At 53.2% G+C, this 21,136-nt stretch overlaps 1 protein-coding gene across 5 annotated transcripts in view; it reads right to left on the reverse strand.

The window, feature by feature from the left end:
- Positions 1-13,950: 13,950 nt before the first annotated feature.
- Positions 13,951-21,136, reverse strand: part of LOC105484242 (ELKS/RAB6-interacting/CAST family member 1) — a 541,895-nt gene continuing 534,709 nt past the window's right edge. For all 5 annotated transcript variants that reach the window (XM_071070649.1, XM_071070651.1, XM_071070652.1 and 2 more), the window contains one exon: positions 13,951-19,703. In XM_071070649.1, coding sequence (XP_070926750.1) covers positions 19,566-19,703 — 138 coding nt within the window. In that variant the 3' untranslated portion in view covers positions 13,951-19,565. The remainder of the gene's footprint in view (positions 19,704-21,136) is intronic.

The raw sequence follows: 21,136 nt of genomic DNA on the forward strand, positions 1-21,136 counted from the left end.
TGATTAAAAATAAATAATTCCAAATTAGAGTCATTTTCTTTTCTGCCAAATGACCTATTGGAATGGGAGGGTGTGTAAGGCTGAGCAGGCGAGTGCCATATACCTGTGCAGCAGTCCTTCCACTCAGGCAGTCACCCACATCCATACCAAAACTATCAGGAAAACTGTGTGATTCTTCATGCGTGAAGTTAAATTCAATGTGCAAATATTTTTTCTTATTTTTCAGTCACATAATAGCTCCTTCAAAAGTACTTCAGGCCGGAAGCAGTGGCTCATGCCTATATTCCCAGCACTCTGGGAGGCCGAGGTGGGCAGATCACTTGAAGTCAGGAGTTTGAGACTAGCCTGGCCAACATGGTGAAACCTTGTCTCTACTCTACTATACAAAAATTAGCTGGGCATGGTGGTGCATGCTTGTAATCCCAGCTACTGGGGAGGCTGAGGCAGGAGAATCTCTTGAACCCAGGAGGGGGAGGTTGCAGCGAGCTGAGATCACACCACTGCACTCCAGCCTAGGCGACAAGAGTGAAACACTGCCAAAAAAAAAAAAAAAAAAAAGTATTTCAGATGCGTTATAGTTGGATTGGTAAGTTACTTTTGAAAGTTATTTCCTCGGGAGGCTGAGGCAGGAGAATTGCTTGAACCTGGGAGGCAGACGTTGCAGTAAGCGGAGATTGTACCATTGCACTCCAGCCTGGGCGACAAGAGCGGAACTCTACCTCAAAAAAAAAAAAAAAAAAGAAAGAAAGAAAGTTATTTCCAAGTCTTGGGCTTTTTCTCAAGCCATTTTCGGAGGTTGTGAATGAAGTTGAACGCACATGAGCATTTTTGTCAGATGCATTCATTGGATTTGGTACTTACGAGGCAGCAGATACAGTTTATGACTCCAAAATGGGGAATGAGTGAATCCTGATCTTCATCCCCAAAGGCTCATGTCTACACTTTGTAGTTGCTGAATTTTAGAATCTGAGTGATGTTATCAGTTGGAAGCATCGCACAGTCTTTTGCTGTTTCCACCAGACGACATCAGCTTATTAAATAAAATGTGAGATGCAGCTTCTGTAGGAGGTCCCAATGGGGAACTCAGTTCTAGCTGGAGCAAATGGTATTGACCTTTGCTATTATTTCTGATAGAAAAGATTCATGCTTGTTGAGGTACAAATGGGCTGTGGGATGGCATTCAGGGTCTGCCTATGGCCAGTGGTACTTGCCCAGCTCTTGGGTCAGTCTCAGGAAGACACGCTCTTCACTTCCTGTGGACAAGGAGTTTCCCAGAGCGGGGGAGCACATTGTCAGGGCTAAGGCAGGAGGAAGAACTGGCTGTAGGGGGAACAAACTAGCGGGTGTCCAGGTCACCTGGGGCCAGGGTGCCCCAGCTCCGAGATCTTTTGCATGCTACTGGAGGGAGCTTGGAGCCGAGGAGCAGGGTCCAGGTGCTGCCATGCATAGCCATGTGACCTTGAACACATGGTCACATATTTTGAGGCCTCCTTGTGTTTAGAATGAAGAGACTGGACAGGATTATTTCTAAGATCCTTTACTGCTCTAATCATCCATGAGTCTTTAAGGAAGCCTTTTTTAACATAAAAATCTGTTCAAAAATAGAACTGGGCTGGGCATGGTGGCTCACACTTATAATCCTAGTACTTTGGGAGGTTGAAGTAGGAGGTCACTTGAGGCCAGGAGTTTGAGACCGGCCTGGGCAACATGGTGAAACCCCGTCTCTACAAAAAGCACAAAACAAATTATCTGGGTATGGTGGCACGTGCTTGTCATCTCAGCTACTAGGGAGGCTGAGGCATGAGAATTGCTTGAGTCCAGGAGGTCAAGATATGATCGTGCCACTGCACTCTAGTCTGGGTGACAGAAAGACTCTGTCTCGAAAAAAAAAAAAAGACTGCCTTCACGAGGCAGAGAGGATGCACGCGTGGAGGGGATTCTTTTCATCGGAGGGAAGCTGGGGTGACTCCCACTGCCCTCCTGCGGTGCCCTTAATTGAAAGCAGCCTTTCTTTTATTCTTTTTTTTTATTTTTTATTTTTATTTTTTTGAGACAGAGTCTTGCTCTGTGCCCCAGGCTGGAGTGCAGTGGCGCGATCTCGGCTCACTGCAAGCTCCGCCCCTCCGGGTTCGCGCCATTCTCCTGCCTCAGCCTCCCCAGTAGCTGGGACTACAGGCGCCCGCCACGGCGCCCGGCTAATTTTCTTGTATTTTTAGTAGAGACGGGGTTTCACCGTGTCAGCCAGGATGGTCTCGATCTCCTGACCTCGTGATCCGCCCGTCTCGGCCTCCCAAAGTGCTGGGATTACAGGCTTGAGCCACCGCGCCCCGCCTCTTTTATTCTTATATAAAATGAGTTTCTCAGGAGGTTTGTGCTTTCAATCAAACAGATCGAATAAAAAGTCATTTACTCAACCTCCTTGTGCCCTATTCCCCATTCAGAAAACAGAACACATGTTCAGAGATGCTTATTGACTGGGCGGGAGGGAGCCAACACAGTGGCTAGACAGCCTGGGTCTGCAGGGCTGGGGAGGTGCTGCCTCCCGACTGCAGGAAGGGCTGGGCCGGGAATGGGCCAGGAGCCTCTCAACAGCCCAGGGACACCACCCTCAACCCAGCCCAGGGTGGGCACCAGCGCCGGTAGGCCTGGGGTGCTGGGCCAGGGGTCTGTCGGGGGAGAGGTCTTGGTGCCAGGCTGGCAAACTGGCTTTTATAATTCATTAATTTTTTTTTTTTTTTGAGACTCTGTAACCCAGGCTGGAGTGCAGTGGTGCCATCTTGGCTCACTGCAGCCTCCGCCTCCTGGGATTCTCCTGCCTCAGCCTCCCGAGTAGCTGGGATTACAGGCATGTGCCACCACACTGGGCTGTATTTTTAGTAGGGACGGGGTTTCGCCATGTTGGCCAGACTAGTCTTGAACTCCTGACCTCAAGTGATCTGCCTGCCTCGGCCTCCCAAAGTGCTGGGATTACAGGGGTGATCCACCATGCCTGGCCAGAATCCATTAATTTTTTATTGTGGTAAAATGTACATAATATTTATCATCTTAGCCATTCAGAAGTACACAAGTACACACCGTGAATACATTTAATGCTGTGGCACTAAATTCATTCACGATGTTGTGGAACCATGACCACAATCTGTACCCAAAACTTTGCCCATCACCCCTAACAACTCTACCCATCAAACAATAACTCGCCCTTCCTCCCTGCCCCTCACTTGCTGTCTCTAGCTACCTTAGGTCCACATGGGTGCCAGTGGCGGGAGGTGGCAAGGTGGGGGCCGGCTGGCCCAGGCTTGTTCGGTAACTCCAGTCCCTGACAGTGCAGTGACTGGCGCAAACCTGAGACAAAACACACACCAGCAAACCTCAAAGGGCATCTCAACAAAAGCGAGTGAGGGACACAGAACGTCAATCATGGGGCTTGGGTCAGGAAACTCCTCCACCAGCCCAGCCCAGCTGCAGACAGCCGCGATTTTGTGTCCTGGAGACCCAGGAGAAATTCCTTCCAATCTTGAAACCCGTCCTGATCAGCACCCGAATACGGAGAACTCTGGGCCACAGGCCCCCGCAATTTCCACCCTGCGGTTTCCTGATCCCAGTCGCTACAAGTGGAGGAAGAGAAGAAAACATTTTTGTGGTGGGATCTTTTTAAGCATAGGAAAAAATAGAAGAGAAAGAAAACACGGGCAGCTCTGGGCAAGGGCCTGACAGGTTTGGGGTTGGAGATGCACCCCCCAGAGCCCAACTGGCAATTAGCGGGCAAGGGTGGGCGCGGGTGAGGCAGGCGCGGGTGAGGAGGGGGGTGAGGGTGGGGTGAGGCGGGGCGGGTGAGGGGGGTGAGGTGAGGCGGGGCGGGTGAGGGGGGTGAGGCGGGGCGGGTGAGGGGGGTGAGGTGAGGCGGGGCGGGTGAGGGGGGTGAGGTGAGGCGGGGCGGGTGAGGGGGGTGAGGTGAGGCGGGGCGGGTGAGGGGGGTGAGGTGAGGCGGGGCGGGTGAGGGGGGTGAGGTGAGGCGGGGCGGGTGAGGCGGGGCGGGGCGGGTGAGGGGGGTGAGGCGAGGCGGGGCGGGGGAGGGGGTTGAGGTGAGGCGGGGCGGGTGAGGCGAGGGGGGGCAGGTGAGGGGGGTGAGGCGAGGCGAGGCGGGTGCGGGTGAGGGGGGTGAGGCGAGGCGAGGCGGGTGCGGGTGAGGGGGGTGAGGCGAGGCGAGGCGGGTGCGGGTGAGGGGGGTGAGGCAAGGCGAGGCGGGTGCGGGTGAGGGGGGTGAGGCGAGGCGAGGCGGGTGCGGGTGAGGGGGGTGAGGTGAGGCGGGGTGGGTGAGGCGAGGCGGGGCGGGTGAGGCGAGGCGGGGCGGGTGAGGGGGGTGAGGCGAGGCGGGGCGAGTGAGGTGAGGCGGGTGAGGCGAGACGGGGCGAGGCGGGGCGGGTGAGGTGAGGCGGGGGCAGGTAGGGGGGTGAGGTGAGGCGGGGCGGGTGAGGCGAGGCGGGTGAGGTGAGGCGGGGCGAGGCGGGGCGGGTGAGGTGAGGCGGGTGTGGGTGAGGGGGGTGAGGTGAGGCGGGGCGGGTGAGGGGGGTGAGATGAGGCGGGGCGGGTGAGGCGGGGCGGGGCGGGTGAGGTGAGGCGGGGGCGGGTGAGGCGGGGCGGGGCGGGTGAGGTGAGGCGGGGGCGGGTGAGGGGGGTGAGGTGAGGTGGGGCGAGGTGAGGTGGGGCGGGTGCGGGTGAGGGGGGTGAGGTGAGGTGAGGCGGGTGCGGGTGAGGGGGGTGAGGTGAGGCGGGGCGAGTGAGGTGAGGCGGGTGAGGCGAGACGGGGCGAGGCGGGGCGGGTGAGGTGAGGCGGGGGCAGGTAGGGGGGTGAGGTGAGGCGGGGCGGGTGAGGCGAGGCGGGTGAGGTGAGGCGGGGCGGGTGAGGCGAGGCGGGGCGGGTGAGGGGGGTGAGGCGAGGCGGGGCGAGTGAGGTGAGGCGGGTGAGGCGAGGCGGGGCGAGGCGGGGCGGGTGAGGTGAGGCGGGTGTGGGTGAGGGGGGTGAGGTGAGGTGAGGCGGGGCGGGTGAGGGGGGTGAGGTGAGGCGGGGCGGGTGAGGGGCCAGGGCGCCGAGGGAGGGCAGGGGGAGCGTTTCTTTCCCTGCTGCCGCCTCTGGAAGCGGCGTATTCTGCCAGCGGCCGAATGCAAGAGCGAGCAGCCCCTCCAGCCTGTGTGAGCTGCCTCGTGTCTCTTGCTGTTAAGGGACAGGAATTAGGAGGAACTCAGGAAGAGGTAGTTCGCTGAACAGACGCCCAGTTTTGCAGACCCTGATATCCAGTCAAGACTATTTAATCACTGTCCACAGAGACAGCTACATACACACGCGGGTGGGGAATGAACCTAAAGGTTTTAGGTGAAGTCGCTCAGGGCCCGCTGCGTGCCACAGACCTTCCTAGGTTGCAGATTCTGGGCAAAGCATCCATGCTCTCATGAGGTTATCGAGGTTATCCTGGGGAGATTCAGAAGAATTCTGTGGCCAGTCCCAAGCTGTGCTGATAATTTTTAACACCTAATGCTAGTACCAATACTTTTGTTAAAACAGGAAAGACCAGTGGGTCTCCTGAAGCCATTTGGCCACTGAAGTCTCGGTGGCCAGAGAACGACCAACACAAAGCTGTGCCCACCACCAAGGCACCCTCCCTCCTTCCTTCATCTTCACTGCCTCCCTCAGGCCAAGGAAATCAGAGATGCCAGCTCCACAGAGGGAGGGCTTTGTCACAGGTAGGATGGGGCAGTCCCTGTCCCAGGTGCCACAAGGTCCTGTCCTTGCAAGCTTATGTCGGATGGTGGGGATGAGATGCAAGTTCAGTGATGCAGAATCTCAAGAGCCTCTCATGGTGCAGAAATGTCATCAATTCAAGCCTTCCGGAGTTGAACTGCCGGGGGAGGGGGTGACGCTGAGTGGGTGTGGGGGGAGGTGCCTGAGGTGGCAGGGCACTTGTGGGGAGTCGAGGAGCCCAGTCTGGGTGGAGGTGGAGCCGGCTCTTTGCACTGTGAAAGCTTCTCTGGCAGGTCTGCCACGCCGGGTCCTGTCTGGAGGCCCGTGCTCACTGCGCAGTCGTGTCTTCATTCTGATTCCTGACCTGGGTGTGGCGCCCTTACAAGCAGGACTATCCCGTGTGTGTCTTGTGGGAGGCTGACACCGTCCCTGCCCCTGCTGGAGCAGCATCTTATGTTTGGAGGAGAAAGGGTGCCTCTGGGTTGGGGGGTAAGGAACGGGTGCTCTTTGTTGGGGAGGACCCACTGGGACTTGGCTCTCTGCTAGTCTAGCAAATGGGCAATTCTGGCCAGTTCTCAGTCTTGCAGGAGTTGGCCCTCCCTCCCCTGCCTTGCTCTGGGCTCTTTAGGCATGAAGGAGGCTCCATTTGCTAAGGAAACAATATGAGGACAGTAGAAGCAAGAACAGTTTAGACTGTTCTTGCGCCACCCTGCTCTGGCCACCGGGTGAGTGGCTGTGTCGGGCCTGTGCCTCACTCTGCCTGTCCTGGCTGGACGGTGGGTTCACCCCCACCCTGCCATCTTCCCCCACTCGATTCCTTCTGGATTAGCTCAGTGTAGCATTACCCCAAAGACTCTGTCCAAGCTGGCAAGAATCGCACATTGGGCTGTTTGGCTTTTAATAAAGTTTATGATTTAAATCTTGTGCTCTTAACACCTTCTTTGCAAGCCTCAGAGGGAAACAAAAATGCTGAAGTTGTTGACTCATTTCCTTCGTAACATGGAGACCCTCACATTTGGCCAGGGCCTGTGTGCGCGTTAACACAGAGTCGGGTTGTGTGGCTGTACACACGCACACGCACGCGCGCGCACACACACATGCACTCAGAGGAGAGGAGGAATCTTCGGGAAGACTGGCTGGATTTCAGTACCTGGCAAGTTTCCAGAACATCAGATGAGCCCTTAAGCAGAAAGGCTCCTCTGCAGAACTAACACCTGCAGTAGATTCGGAGCGTTTGCCTCCTCACCGAAGTCGGTACTGTTTCCCTGGAAGTAAAGAAGGAGACTTATCAGGCCTCTTGTGTGCCCCTGGGAGGAAATACAAGTTTGAAGAGCACCAGAGGACCTGTGTGGAGATTTCAGAGTAGGGGAGTGAGGAGAGGAGAGGAGGCTGCGGTTGGATCCTCACACAGGTTCCTGAGGCTCTGGGGTCAAGCCCCAGCTGCTTCCCTGCCAACTGCTTGCACTGGAGATGCAGTCAGGCCCAGCACCAAGGCAGCTAAGGCTGCAGCAGACCCTGCTGTCCTGGACCCTGGCCTGGAAACAAGGAATTTCACAGAGGCAGCAAATGGGATTCCCCTTGACATCAGGTAGCCACAGCGTAGGCTTGCTCTGACCTGTCCCGCCCACAGGGGAAGCTGGAGTCATAACGGATGTCCGTGCTAATATTTCAAGGCTCGACACATTTCCAATGACATGGGCTGGAACTGTGCCAGCTGCGGAAAAGAAGGTCCTGGAATACAAAGCCCTGGGAGCCCTGCAAGTCCTCAAATCAGTGCTGATCACTTGGCAAGGTCAACATGTGTACGGGCACGCTCGACTGGGTGTGCAGGGGACCCAAAAGAAAGAACAGACACATGCCCTGCCCTCAAGGGGCTTGCAGTCAATGAGGGGACAGGAGAAGGAAAGCAGGCTACCTGTTTTGGGTGGGAGGCAATGGAGATCAAAATGCTATCTCGCTGTGGAGGCTGCCTGGGGACTCTTCAAGGGCCTTTTGTGACGTTTAGTCCGTGTAGGAGAGTTCAGGGATATTGGAGCCAGCGATGGCTTGCATGCTGCAGCCTGAACCCCATGACGTGACATCCTGACAAAGAATCCAGTGTTGGGCTCCAGTCTCCCTGGGTCCCCTTTGTCACAGTGACTAACAGGCAGGGAGAAAAAGTTCTCATTCAAGAGACCATCCTGGCCGGGCGTGGTTGCTCAGGCCTGTAATCCCACCGCTTTGGGAGGCTGAGGCATGTGGATCACCTGAGGTCAGGAGCTCGACATCAGCCTGACCAACATGGTGAAACCCCGTCTCTACTAAGAATACAAAAAATTAGCCGGGCGTGATGGCAGACACCTGTAATCCCATCTACTCGGGAGGCTGAGGCAGGAGAAAAGCTTGAACCCGGAAGGCGGAGGTTGCAGTGAGCTGAGATTGCGTCACTGCACTCTAGCCTGGGTGACAAAATGAGACTCCGTCTCAAAAAAATAAAAAATAAATAAATAAATAAAGAAAAAGAAAAAAGAGACCATCCCTGCAGGAGGATGATGCGGCCCCAGATGATGAGGCTGGTGGATTGGCATCTGGGCTTTTTTTCCCTCCTCAAGCAGAAACAATCTGATGGTTGGCATCTGACTTCTTGGGGGTGGGCACCACAGCCCTGCCCGGAGTGGCCCTTTCAGGAAGGCAGGCCCAGAGGCCTCTGTGAGGGCTGGAGGGGGTCTTGGGAGCGTGAAGAGGCCAGCAATGCCCTCACGTCTCCAGGAGAGCTCCCACTGCAGGCCTCAGTGCCCCTGTCTCTAGCTGGTTTCTACACCCATGGAGGATTTTAGACGCAGGAAATGGCCCTTGGAATAGGGTCTGGTCAGAGTGGCATGACCTCTATAAGGGTGATGGTCCTGTTCTCAAGATTCTAGGCTTTAGGACAAATGATAGGAGGGTTTCCTCACAGCCCCTGAGGATATGCCACCGACTTCCGGCAGACACCGCCCAGCAAGTTCCCAAGCAGGAGCCAGCTGGCCAAGGCCGACGGAATGAAACCATGGGTGCTGGGCCCTGCTGTGTGCACGTCGGGCCTCACGCGGTCCCCTAGTCCCCTTGCCCTCCTGCCTTCATGTTTGAGGCCACGGTTCCCACAATCCGGGCCCCGCTTTGCCCTGAAATGGAGAGCCGGTTCTTTGCCATTCTGCAGGACCAGCGTCCTGTCCCCCACTGCCCTGTAGACCCCATAAAGGCTGTGCTCAAGGAGGAGCAGTGAAGCCAGAGGCAGCCTCCCCTGAGACAGGTCAGTCCCCTTGGAGCCAGCCTCCCCCCATCCCCTGCAGCTGGCCCCATGGGAGTGCCCAGGCGTGACAGTGGGATGAGAAAGGCTAACTGGCTTCTTGCTTAAAGGGCCAGATGGCTCCTCAAAGCTGCCGGATCATCCTGACGTCAGTACTTAGGAGAAAAACCAAGAAGAACTTCAGGATGGAGAAATGCGGCACGCCTCCCATCGCCTGGACCTGCCCTGCTTGTCCAGGGTCGCTGCCTGTGTCCTGGGCTTTACCGCTGACCTCAAGGCCCAGCCCTGGCTTCTGCGGGAGGCGCGGTGGTGGCTGGGGCACCGTCGCACGGAAGTCCTCGTTCCTGGGTTGTGTTCCCGGCACGGGAGCGCTGCACAAATGCAGAGGCAGGAGTCCAGGCACATCAGCCCTTTACATCCTGCACACAGGGCAGGTCCAAGTCAAGATGCAGATTCCCACAACCCTGAAGAATAAAATCATAGTAATAAAAAAGTGTAAGCCCGAGAGGAACTAAGCAGGAACCATCTTTCGAGTGTGAATTCTTCCAGATGCCAGAGATGGCTTTTTGTTATGGAAGTTTTTTAGACATTTCATGCTCTTTTTTTTTTGCCCACATCTGACTCTCCTTCTTCAAAGGAATGTGGCTCAAGTTCTTCACTCGTACGAGCAAGGCTGAGGCGACCAAGTGCTGTGGAGACTGAGACCGAGGAGATGGGAAGGTGCCAAAGTGGCCAAGACAGAACTAAGCGTTAACTCGGGAAGGGAAAGATGAATGTCGCACGCCGGAAGCAGCAGGGAGAGTTGGGAAGAAGAGTGCTTCACGGCTGGACCCAGCCGAAGGCTGCGGATGTCCCAGGCCACCCTGTAAGCCATTGCCTATGGCAGAGGATCTTCTTCCCCAGACGACATGGGAAAGGAATGGTCCCTGTGGACAAGGTGGGCTGGCATGGCATTACCGAGCCTGCAAACCTCATTCCTATCCCATCAAGGGCCTGAAGGAGAGAACATTCAGAGGGCTTTGTAGCCTCATTTCCAGGAAATAACCAGTGCCCAGAGCCAAACGGAGCCTGAAATCCTGATGTGACTCACATCCACCCCAACGGTGACCAAGCCACGCATGTTATTTTCCTCTTTCCTCTGAAACCCCCAGCCACCGTGTGGCCCTGATGCCTGAACCCCTCTGAGGCTGTCAGGGAGTCTGGGTCCAGAGAAAGGTTTGGAAGCGATGGACCCACTTTGAACCCAGGTCCAGTGAAGTCGCTGTGTAACTCAGGGCAACCTGATCTTTGATTTCTGGTTTCTCTGCCGGAGAAGCGGGTGAAGGGAGGCAAAATCCATACCTCATGTTGAGTAACTGAAGATTAAGTGATGCCCTTTCAAAAGGGCCCACCTGCCTGGATGCAGTAATAAACAATGTCACATGTCAGCTGGCATTTTGTTCACACCTATATCCTAGCACTTAGTGGGGCTGGGGTGGGAGGATCGCCTGAGCTCAGGATTCAAGACCAGTCTGGGCGACATAGTGAGACCTCATCTCTACAAGAGTTAAAAAATTAGCTGGTTGTGGTGGTACACACCTGTTATCCCAGCTACTCAGGAGGCTGAAGGCAGGAGGATCACCTGAGCCCAGGAGGTCGAGGCTGCAGTGAGCTATGACCGCACCTCTGTACTCCAGCTGGGGTGACAGAGCCTGATGTGTATCTCCATGAATCAGTAAGAACGTTCTCCTCCCCTTAGGGAAGCAGTGTCCCCTCATGTAGCTTCTCTGCACGTGGCCTGGGGAGCCTCCCTCAGGTCCCAGGCTGGCAACTCCAGAATGGGTGTGCCCACGTGTGTTTTCTTTTTTTTTTTTTTTTTTTTTTTTTTGAGGCGGAGTCTCGCTCTGTCGCCCAGGCTGGAGTGCAGTGGCGCGATCTCGGCTCACTGCTAGCTCCGCCTCCCGGGTTCCCGCCATTCTCCTGCCTCAGCCTCCCGAGTAGCTGGGACTACAGGCGCCGCCACCACGCCCGGCTAATTTTTTTGTATTTTTAGTGGAGACGGGGTTTCATTGTGTTAGCCAGGATGGTCTCGATCTCCTGACCTCGTGATCCGCCTGCCTCGGCCTCCCAAAGTGCTGGGATTACAGGCTTGAGCCACCGCACCCGGCCGTGTGTTTTCTTTCCTTCGCTTTTTTATATCAGTCCCTGGGGAGGCTTTACCTCGTCGGTAGCTGGGGAAGGGTCAGGACCAACGGGGCTGTGAGATCATGTCTCCCAAGCTGGCCTTCCTAGGGCACGGGGGACCTGCTTTCATGCTGCACCTGTGGCCATGGCCACGCCTCGTCGCTCTGAAGCCAGGCAGTAACGCACGTCCTCTGTCCACCTGCTGTCCCAAGTGCCCTCCTCGTACTTTCCTACCTCCCTGGTCTTGCTCATCTGTCTTTTGGGCCTCCCTTCATCCCCTTTTCTGGCAAAATCCACCTGTTGAAGTTGTGTGACGAGCACTGCCTGCCTCGTGCCCCACTGCACTTCACTGGGCTTAGCTGTTCCCAGCAGGCTGTCCTCCCCTGGGAGGTGGCCACAGCAGCGGGCTGAAGAACACACACTCTGGGGACAGAGTCGGGTGTGAATTCCAGTCTCACCACGAACACGCCATGTGATGCTGGGAAGGTCCTGCGTCCACTTTGTGCCTCTCCTGTAAAACGGGGTAACACTACCCGCCTTGTAGGACTGCTATGAAGGTGAACTGACACCAAACCTGTGCAGTGCTCAGAACTGAAGCTGGCAGGTGGTCCATATGTCACTAGCTTTTATTGTTTGTAGCCTGGAGTGTAGGACACAGGGAAATACAAATTCTGAACGGAGCGCTACGGTGGCCCTGTGTGAATGCGGATTGCTTGGATCTTGTGGGGGAAGACGCCTGTATGTGTTGTTTGGGCAAGTACAATTGCAGGATGTGAATATTTACCTGATTCAGGAAAAATTCAAACACAAGAATAAGGAGAATGGACTTACAAACCCCATGCACCCAGTTCCCCAGCTTCCTGATTACTTACCTCTGGCCCATCTTTTTGTCTCCATATCCTGCTCCTCACCCTCGCTCCTCCCCGACAGACACGCTGGATTATGTCTGAGCAAATCGCAGATGTGAAGAAAGCAATTTATGCTCTGTGGTCTTAAAGGAAATTTCAAAAAGGAAAAAGATTATCCCACGGCACCTTCATTATGACCTAGGCTGGGGACAGGGATGAAGGAGGCGTTCTTTCAGAGGGGAAGGAGAGGCTGGGAGGTCAAGGGGCAGCCCAGGGCTGCAGTCTGTGAGTCTGGGCCCTTTCCAGGACACCTGGGAAAGCTCATGAACCTCACACCAGCTTCCCCCAGCCCCAGAGCCTAACTAGTTATTTTTGTTTTGAGACAGGGTTTCTCTGTACCTCTAGGCTGGAGTGCAGTGGTGTAATCACTGACGCTCACTGCACCTTCCATCTCCTGGGCTCAAGTCACCCTCTTGCCTCAACCTCCAGAGCAGCTGGGACTATAGGCACATGCCACCATGCCCTGCTAAATTTTTAATTTTTTGTAACGAGAGGTCTATGTTGTCCAGGCTGGTCTTGAACTCCTTGCCTCCAGTGATCTTCCCACCTTGGCCTCTCAGTGTTGGGATTAAAGGTTTCAGCCACAGCCCCCAGTCCCTAACTAGTTCCTGATCATTTTTGAGCCAGCCTGAGATATTCTGCCTCAAAAATAAAGTACTAGTGATCTTTTCTCAATTTGGAAAAAAAATTAATGGATGGAATTCTTAAAAGTTTCCACAGATTTTCGTCCGTGTTCACTTGCCTGCAACTGGGTGCTGATAGAATGCAGGGTGAATAAATAGTAAAAAATGAGATGAATGGGAAACCTTGGAAACAGCTGAGCAGGGTAATCTGACAGCTTTCTGTGGACACATCTGCTGTGGCTGTGATTTTATATTGTGCAGAATAATACATGCTCTGCTAGTGAAACGGTTCCTGCTTCATATGATGAAAGTACAAGCAACCTCAGCCCTGCGGCCCTGTCCACAGCGCCGTCTCCCACGCACTCCTCCCCTGGCAGAGCTTCCTAACAGCTGCTCTGGCTGCAGAGAGGGAGGCCAGGGGGGCACCTGGGCACTGGGAGGGCTGACCAGGAAGAACGAGTTTGGACTCTCTTGCTACAATTCCCAAGAGCCAACACCCAGTGTGTGACAGAATTTACACGGGCGAGGGAAGGAATGCAGGAAGCTGACTTGATTCCTTTCTCGGGTAGACACAGAAGTGTGGCTAAGCAGAAAAGTAATTCTCATAAAAGAAATCCCCCAGAATAATTTCTTACTGAGCCTAAGGCCCAAGACAAATACCAAAGCTGAAAATGACAGCCGCGTCCAAGCGCAGGGCTTCTCGGCTCCTTTCACTCTTGGAACTCACACTTGCGGTTGACACAGCCTGCCTGCCTCAGAGTCAGTGCATCAGAGCACGCCCCACAGAAGCCTAGTCCCAGTTCTGGGCAAAGCCCTCCCTCGATAGCCTGCCCTTATGGCTCTTCTATCTTGGCACGAGAGCAACACCATCCCTCAGTGCTGGGCACCTACTCCAAGCTCTGCAACGGTGAGATCTGACACGGATAACCTGGCCCAGGGCTGAGGGTGGAAAGAAGGAAAAAGGGAACTGGGAATTGACTTTGAGAGCTGCACACCCGGAGATCAGGCGGGAAGGGAAAGGAGGCTCACTCTTCCAAGGTAACAGCAGGTTGGGGGATGCGGGCACCACGCCCATCAGGGCTGTGTGGGGACGCCCACACCCACGGTCAATCCTGGGACCCTGGCCCTCGGGCTGCCTGCCACTGGAGTTGGCCTCTTGGGGACTGCGGGCCTTGTCCATCTTTTCTAGTATGTGAGGACACATCTTGCTTAGGCGAGCAACTGGGTGAGACTCAAAGGAGGACACAGCACAGCTTTTAAATAACTTTATAATTTCCTGGTGGATTTAGTTTGTGAATAAAAAAGAAAAAATGAACAAAGTGTTTACAATAATTATCAAGGCAAAGTTGAATATAACACAATTTCTTTGTAATGTCATTATCCTGTCAGTAACACAACTCCAGCAGGAACACACACATACAGTTGAAGGCAGCGGGTGCGTTTGCATCAGACACCACCATGGAGGCTGCTACTGTTACCAAAAGGAACTCAAGCTACAAGGGGGCAGGTGCTCCTCCAGTAAAGTGCAACACTTCCTTCCGATGCCACAGGGAGCAAGTCACAGGCCCCACTGGACATCCTGCAGTGCCCGGAAGGTGCCCGGGCTAGTCCTGCCATGGGCCAGCAGGCCAGAGTGGGTGGTGCTGCCCTCAGGATGTGTAGCTGCAGTAGATGGATGCAATACTGGCATGGTGTGGAAAGAGGAGCTGGACCCAGAGGGCTTGCTTTGGCCGGGGTGGATTCTCTGGCTTCAGTAGGGTTCACTTCCTTTCTTGACAGTGGCTTCTCTGGGGCCAACAGAGACAGCCTGGGCCTAGGAGATCTGGGGTCTAAAAAAGCTCAAAGGGAAAGAATTGAGGCCCGAAGCCAGAAGGAACTGACATGGAATACGGTCTGTTCCACCTGGACTGCGAGCTCCAGGCTGGCCAGTGCTCACCCGTGCTGGGCGGTCACTGGATGAGATAGCACCATTGGGCAGGAGAGGTCCTGTGGCCTGCCGGGCAGGGCTGCAGGGTCAAGCCCAGGTCACCATGCAGTATTAGGCACACTGAGCTAGGACCCACGTGGGGTGAGGGTGGTTATGGGGTCACAAACTGTGAAACCTTTACCCAGAGGTCCTGAGCATGTATAGGAAAATCCTGGCACAACTGCGCGGCTCTGAGCCCTAGATTCTCGTTCCTTTTGCTCGGCAGGTGTCTCTCACCCAGGCGGGCACTACCCTAAGTGTGCTCCACGCTTCCTAAGCTGCCAGCCCGGGGCCACCTATGCCAGCTTGGGAGGGGGGAGCGTGGCTGCCCTGTAGCTTGAATTCCTTTATTAACAAGATATTGGTTTGCATGTTTAAAACACAGCTCTTTTTCATTCTACAACTACGTTTTAATCTTTTAATAATCTCAACAGACACAATGTAACTGCCCCAATTCTCTGAATCACACAGACGATATCGACAAGCAGAGAAAGAGGAGGGGAGGTGGGATGGGACAAAAACCCGCTCCCCCGAATCAATCCCTAAAACCACTTCCCCCCCAGAGTCAGGAGAAGTGCCTACAACAGGGTCACAGCACTTGCCAAACACATTGGGAAAAATCAGGAGACAGGTGGTTACAGTTTTGACACTAAAAAGTCTGGAGACAGTTTTTGCTTAAAAAGAGTAGGTAAAGACAGCCATTTTGTTCAGAAGGATTTCCCTGTAATGTATGTCTTTTCTTGCCTAATTATTCCCTAATTTGCATGGGGGAAACTCCAGATTCTCTTTAAGACATTCCTTTGAGTGGTTCACGTCCCCTCCTGAGAAGCCCAGGGCTGGCAGTGATGGATGGGCGGCCTTGCTCTGCGGAGGGCGTCTGCGGCACTGTGGTCTCTTCTCATCCTTCCTCCTCAGTTCCGAACCCAGGCAGGTGAAGATGAGGCTGGGTACAGATGTTCAGTTACTGGTATTTGCTGACACGGGGTCCGCTGGGCTTGAGAAATGCCACGTGGTGTCATACTCCACGCAGCGAGGTCTTCCTTGCTTGGCTCTTTCCTCAAAGACTCTGAGGGTAGCCACCAGGCCGACACTCAAGTAACACGGTCAACAGGAGGGCGGTACGGTCCTAGGAGGAACAGGACTCTGGCGGCAAATCCAAATGCCAGTGGACGGGCTGCTCAGAAACATTTATATTTTGGGTGATACATGACGGTTTCCTCACAACCCTGACCCTCATAGGGGAGGGATTAGTTCAGCAGGTGGCTAAGACCGTGTCTGTGATGACGTTGCCTTCCTCTTCTCTCACTCTGGGGGTGGGTGAGTCCACAAGTTCCTCATGGACAACCAGACTTCAATTGACAGAAAGTGGCAAGTCACATGCCCCTCTCAACACTGAAGGCGGCCTTGGGTCCAGTCTGCTTTACAAGTTATTTCTAAAACCCAAGTATGAGGAAGTCCGAGAGCCACAGGTAGATCTTCTTTAGATTATAAAGTGCAAGGACAAAGGTTAAAAGGTTAGAGCTGAGATGAATTTGGCGATTCCCATCCATATATATATATATTTTTAAACGGGGGCTCTGTCACCCAGACTGGAGTGCAGTGATGCAATCTCGGCTCACCAAGCCTCTGCCTCCCAGGCTCAAGCGATTCTCCTGCCTCCTGAGTAGCTGGGATTACAGGCGTGCACCATCACGCCTGGCTAATTTTGTATTTTTAGTAGAGTCGGGGTTTTTGCCATCCCGGCCAGGCTGGTCTCGAACTCCTGATCTCAGGTGATCCACCTGCCTCAGCCTCCCAAAGTGCTGGGATTACAGGTATGAGCCACCGTGGCCGGCCCCATCCATATTTCTTAAATATGTTAAAGCCTGTTCAAAATCTTTTCCATTTCAAATGGTATCAAAGTCCTTGCAAATCTCAACTGAGATACCTCATCAATGATTCAATGAGTATCGGGGGTTAGAGGTATATGAAGACATGAGACACTCATACTGTACTTCTTCAGTTACAAAACCCCGCTGGGATCACACCTGCTTTTCTTCTTGCCCTCTTTATGGTGACACTGATGTGAGGTGCGGATCTTTAGGTGCTAAAGGGCAACTAGACTTGCCGATGGAGGGGCTTGGGGAAAATTAAGGGCAACCTGCATTGAGTTTTCAAGGCTATATAACTTCAGTAGCAGTTGCATGGCCATATGAAACCATGACTACTAGGAGAGGGCATGGAATGACAAGTCCTAGTGTGATGGGAGTGGGACATTTGGTTAAGTGTTGGTTCAATGATTTGGACTCAATGAGATACTCTGAGTGCTACAAACTGCATCCACTCTGCCCTACAGCACAAAGGCAGGCCATATTTATTACTGAACTCTTAGCCAGTCTCCACATCATCTGAGATGCCAGAACAGTCCCAAGGGTCAAGATTCCTTGCTGTTCATAGAGACCAGACAGATGATATCTGTCCCAGAAATTTTTCTTCTCAGAAGCACTGTCACAGAGGGCCTCCTTCCATCAGTTGTTCCGGAGGGGAAGTGATGGAGAACATTGAGATGAAGAGGAGCGTCACACACCCAGTGGCTGAGAGTGGCAGGTGCTGCACCTGATGAGAAAGGCCACGTGGGTGGATCTGGGGTACCTGCTTGATGCCTTCCTGGATAGACCAGTGAGAGAGCAGCTGGCCAGTGCCAGGCCACTTGTGTAGGCATGGCCTCGCCTGCTTTCTTGGTTCCACTGTGGCCCTGTGAAGGCTGTGATCATACCCCAGGTCTTTACATTATGGTGGATAAAGTGAGATTCTAATACTCCTGGCTTTCAGTACTGGGAGCTTGCTACATGGTTTATGGGCACTGCAATAAACAGAACTGAGGAACTGACCACAAAGGACCACCACTTACTATCTAACCCCTGCAGCCCTCTCTGGCCAGCCTGGCGATCAGGAAGCATCTCAGTAAGAGGTTTATGAGCAGAGTCCATTTAGACCTTCGATAAGAAACACTCCACAGTTTCCTCTCACGGGGAGAGGGACTGTTTTACAGCAGGGAGTAAGGGGAGCTGGAGATCTGACCGTCAGTAAATGGGACAGTCAGGGGCTGGTGGTGGGAAGTTCCTGGACTGATGGGGCTGTGCTGACTCTACAGACTTTAAATTCTCGGAGTGAGTGGGGAAGGAGAGGAGAAAACGCAAAACAAAAACAGTGAGTCCAGCACATTATCAGGAGATGTGAGTGTCTGCTGGGCTCTGGTGGTAGAGATGGTCAAAGAACTAGATTTGGGTTAAGTGGTTTACTTCTTCATGCCCAATTATTTACGAGTCTGTTGTCTACGCTTGGGAAAATGTCCTTAACAATGCCAATACCTTCAACTGGATTTGCAGTCTTGGGGTCAGCTCTCTGATTTGCAACATGAGGCTGGCTGAATTCCACAAGGTACATGCAGATGTCAGCAAATGGCCACCCACAAGTAGATACTCAGAGCCCTCTAAGGGCAACAACAAACAGCAAAAATCCAGAATCATCAAATGGAATCCCATAGGCGAGTGGGTGACTGAGCCCCCCAAACTCACGAATTCCATTAGGGAACTTTTGTAGAAAACATACCTTAAGATCGGGGAGGGGAAGGACACGCTATTTACTGCTTCGACTTCAGCTGGTATGTCTCACAGAATCCACTGCACTTACTGAGAAGTGGCCTTTTCAAGGATGGATGACTTGCACACAGTAGGCATTTCATAAACATTCTCTGAATGAAATAATCAAGGAAGGAATGTGTATAGGACAAGAAACCTTCATTTATGCCAGAAGAAGGTTCCAGGCAATGCATGAGGCTGAGGTTCTGAGAGGATGAGTCTAGGGCAAAGCTAGCAGGGTGAGTGAGGGATCAAAACCTCAGCAGCCACTGGGCTGCAGGAGCTCGGGACACGGGTGCTGGGAAGGCAGGCAGCCTCCTGGAGGTGTTCAGGGGAAAGCAGCCCAACCCCGAGGCACGGGCATCTGCTACTGGGGCAAAGCTGCAGGTGGGGACAACAGGGCCTCGTATGTCAACTTTGTATGTTCTCTTTTTAATTTTTTGTAGAGACAGGGTCTCGCTATGTTGCCCTGGATGGTGCTCTTTCAACCTCATATGTTCTCCTTCAGTTAGAGACATGTGATCTAATTGTATGATATGGTCAACAGTCTCAAACAGGAGAGACTGGTGGAGAACACCTCACACCATCTTCTTGTAAACTGGCCGAGGACCAGAGTAATGAAGGCTGGGACAGACAGTCAGGGCTGGGTGAAGACTCACACCCTGGGGGACGAGTGCTCCCAAGCCATCGTGAGGCCTGCTCACAGCTCCCCGGTATAAAGCATCTCATGTGGAAAGTAAGCAGAAGAGACAGTGAAAAGGAGAGTCGATTTTCTCTTCCCTTCCCCCTTTTCTTTTTCTCATCTTTTTGAGATTGTTTTTTACCCTTTTAGGAGAAAGCACCTATTGTGACATTAGAACACTCAGCTCTCTGGTCCACTGGAGGCATCCTCTCAGCCCGCTGAACTCCAAGTACATTCCTGGTTTCATTCTCATGTCAGAGGACAGGAGATGAGAGGCTCCTCTGCTCCATGGCCCTCTGTCAGGGCCGAGCCACCAGCTTCCACAGTCACTGTTGACGACCAGGTCACAGTTCTTCAGAGAGATTCGACCTTTTATCTACCCTGGACATCAAGAAGGTTAGTGTAGAGACCACATCCAAAGCAGGAAGGCAGAGAAAGACGGCAGATGTAGAAACGGTGCTGGAATCACGCTTCTTCAAGTGAGCAAGATGGGAGGAAGTTTGTAGTGTTGGGTGCCAAGAAGGTTCCGGGCGCCTGTGCCTTGTAGTTCTCCTTTCTTGGCTCCTGGGTTGACTACCTCAGGCTTCCCCACAAAGCAGGGTCAAGAGGACTCTTCCAGGGCGTTGACCACTTGCTCTAGGATGTCGGGACAGTGGTCTGCTATCTGCTGAAGAATGGCGTTGGCAAACTCCTGCAGTTCTGCATTGTCCCGTTCACCTTTCTCTAACTCATCCTGAAGCTGAAAGGGAAAGGAGACGGATTTCAGATACAACAATCTCATGTGCACTGAGCTAAGAATTATTTTTCATCAATACATGACAAAAAAGGCACTTTCTATGTGAAGTCTCTCTGCCTCAAAATTAACCATCAGAAAAGTGTAAAAGTAAGTATCAAATGTGTCTTCATGAAAGTGAGGCCCAAAAAGTCACTGGTTCTAGGCCCAAAGCTGATGATTATTTTTGCAGAGCTGTGGCTTCAGCCCTGGCCTCTCACTCTAAACAGAATGTTCTCTCCACGAAGCCACAGGCTCATGAACCTGCGTGAGAGTGGGAGAGAGGGGCATGGTGATCTCAGATAGGATCTCAACCTTGTGGAGTGACCTTTGCCCTAAGGGAACTTATAATTTAAAGGACTTCTCCATTTGCCGTGTGTCACTTTCATTCGGTACATTAGCCTGCCCAACCTGAGGCCTGCTGATTTAGCTGAAGAGATTACTCTGAGAAACACAAGATAATCCCTTTGCTTAGAAGTAAGTATATTTCTAACTTCCTGTTGTTTTTAACAACCTCTTTCCCATTCCTTCAAGCGTTTTAACCAACATTTATTAAGCGCTACTCTGTGCTCGGTGCTGAAAGCTGAAGGGATTTGGTCCTTGTCCTAAAGACCCATTTAGGTTAATGGAGACAAGCACGTAAACAGATAAACGACCACCCAGCAGTGAGGCCACAGCTGAGGCCTGAGCATGTGCTGTGGCAGCCCGAAGAGTGACTGCCTCACCCGGGAGGAATCTGAGGAAACGCTGCGCGAGAGGCATGGGGTCTGGATCTTGAGAGCTGACTAGAGTCTGTCTGGGAGATCAAAGACAGAGGAGGCTTAGAGCAAAAGAACAAAGGCTGATGCGTGGAGCTAGGACAGGCCTGGCCCAGATCTTGCGAAAAGGGAAGCCTCAGGATGGCAGGAATGTAAGGCACAGGGAGTGGGTGGAGAATGACAGGAAACGGAGCTGAAAACACAGGCGAGGGCCGGACTGAGCATGTGGAGTGAGGGAGTTCCAGTGTGATCTGCTTAAAAACCAGACCAAAACCAAAACCACAAAAAAGGAAGTCCACGAACTTTTAAATGGTACAGTGACATAAGCATCTTCACTTTCTTAGACTGAGCAGAAGGAAGAGCCCACCAAGGGCAGCTCCTGCGCCCAGCCCAGGTCGGGGTTAGGCGGGGCTGATGCAAGGGAGGGTCAGGGACGGGGAAAGGAACACAGAGGTCTGAGCATCTTCAAAGGCAGGACTAAAAGGAGGAGGTGTTAACTGAGGGGGAACTGGAGAATCATTTCTGACAGTTCTAGCTGGGGATATTGGACAAACAAGACTGAAAATGTAGGAGGCAGAGCAGGTTTTAGGAAAGAAAGGAGGAAAATTAAAAATGGCGTGTAAAGTGTAGTTAAGAACACAG

The sequence above is a fragment of the Macaca nemestrina genome, chromosome 10 (assembly GCF_043159975.1).
Source record: "Macaca nemestrina isolate mMacNem1 chromosome 10, mMacNem.hap1, whole genome shotgun sequence".
Classification (NCBI taxonomy): domain Eukaryota; kingdom Metazoa; phylum Chordata; class Mammalia; order Primates; family Cercopithecidae; genus Macaca; species Macaca nemestrina.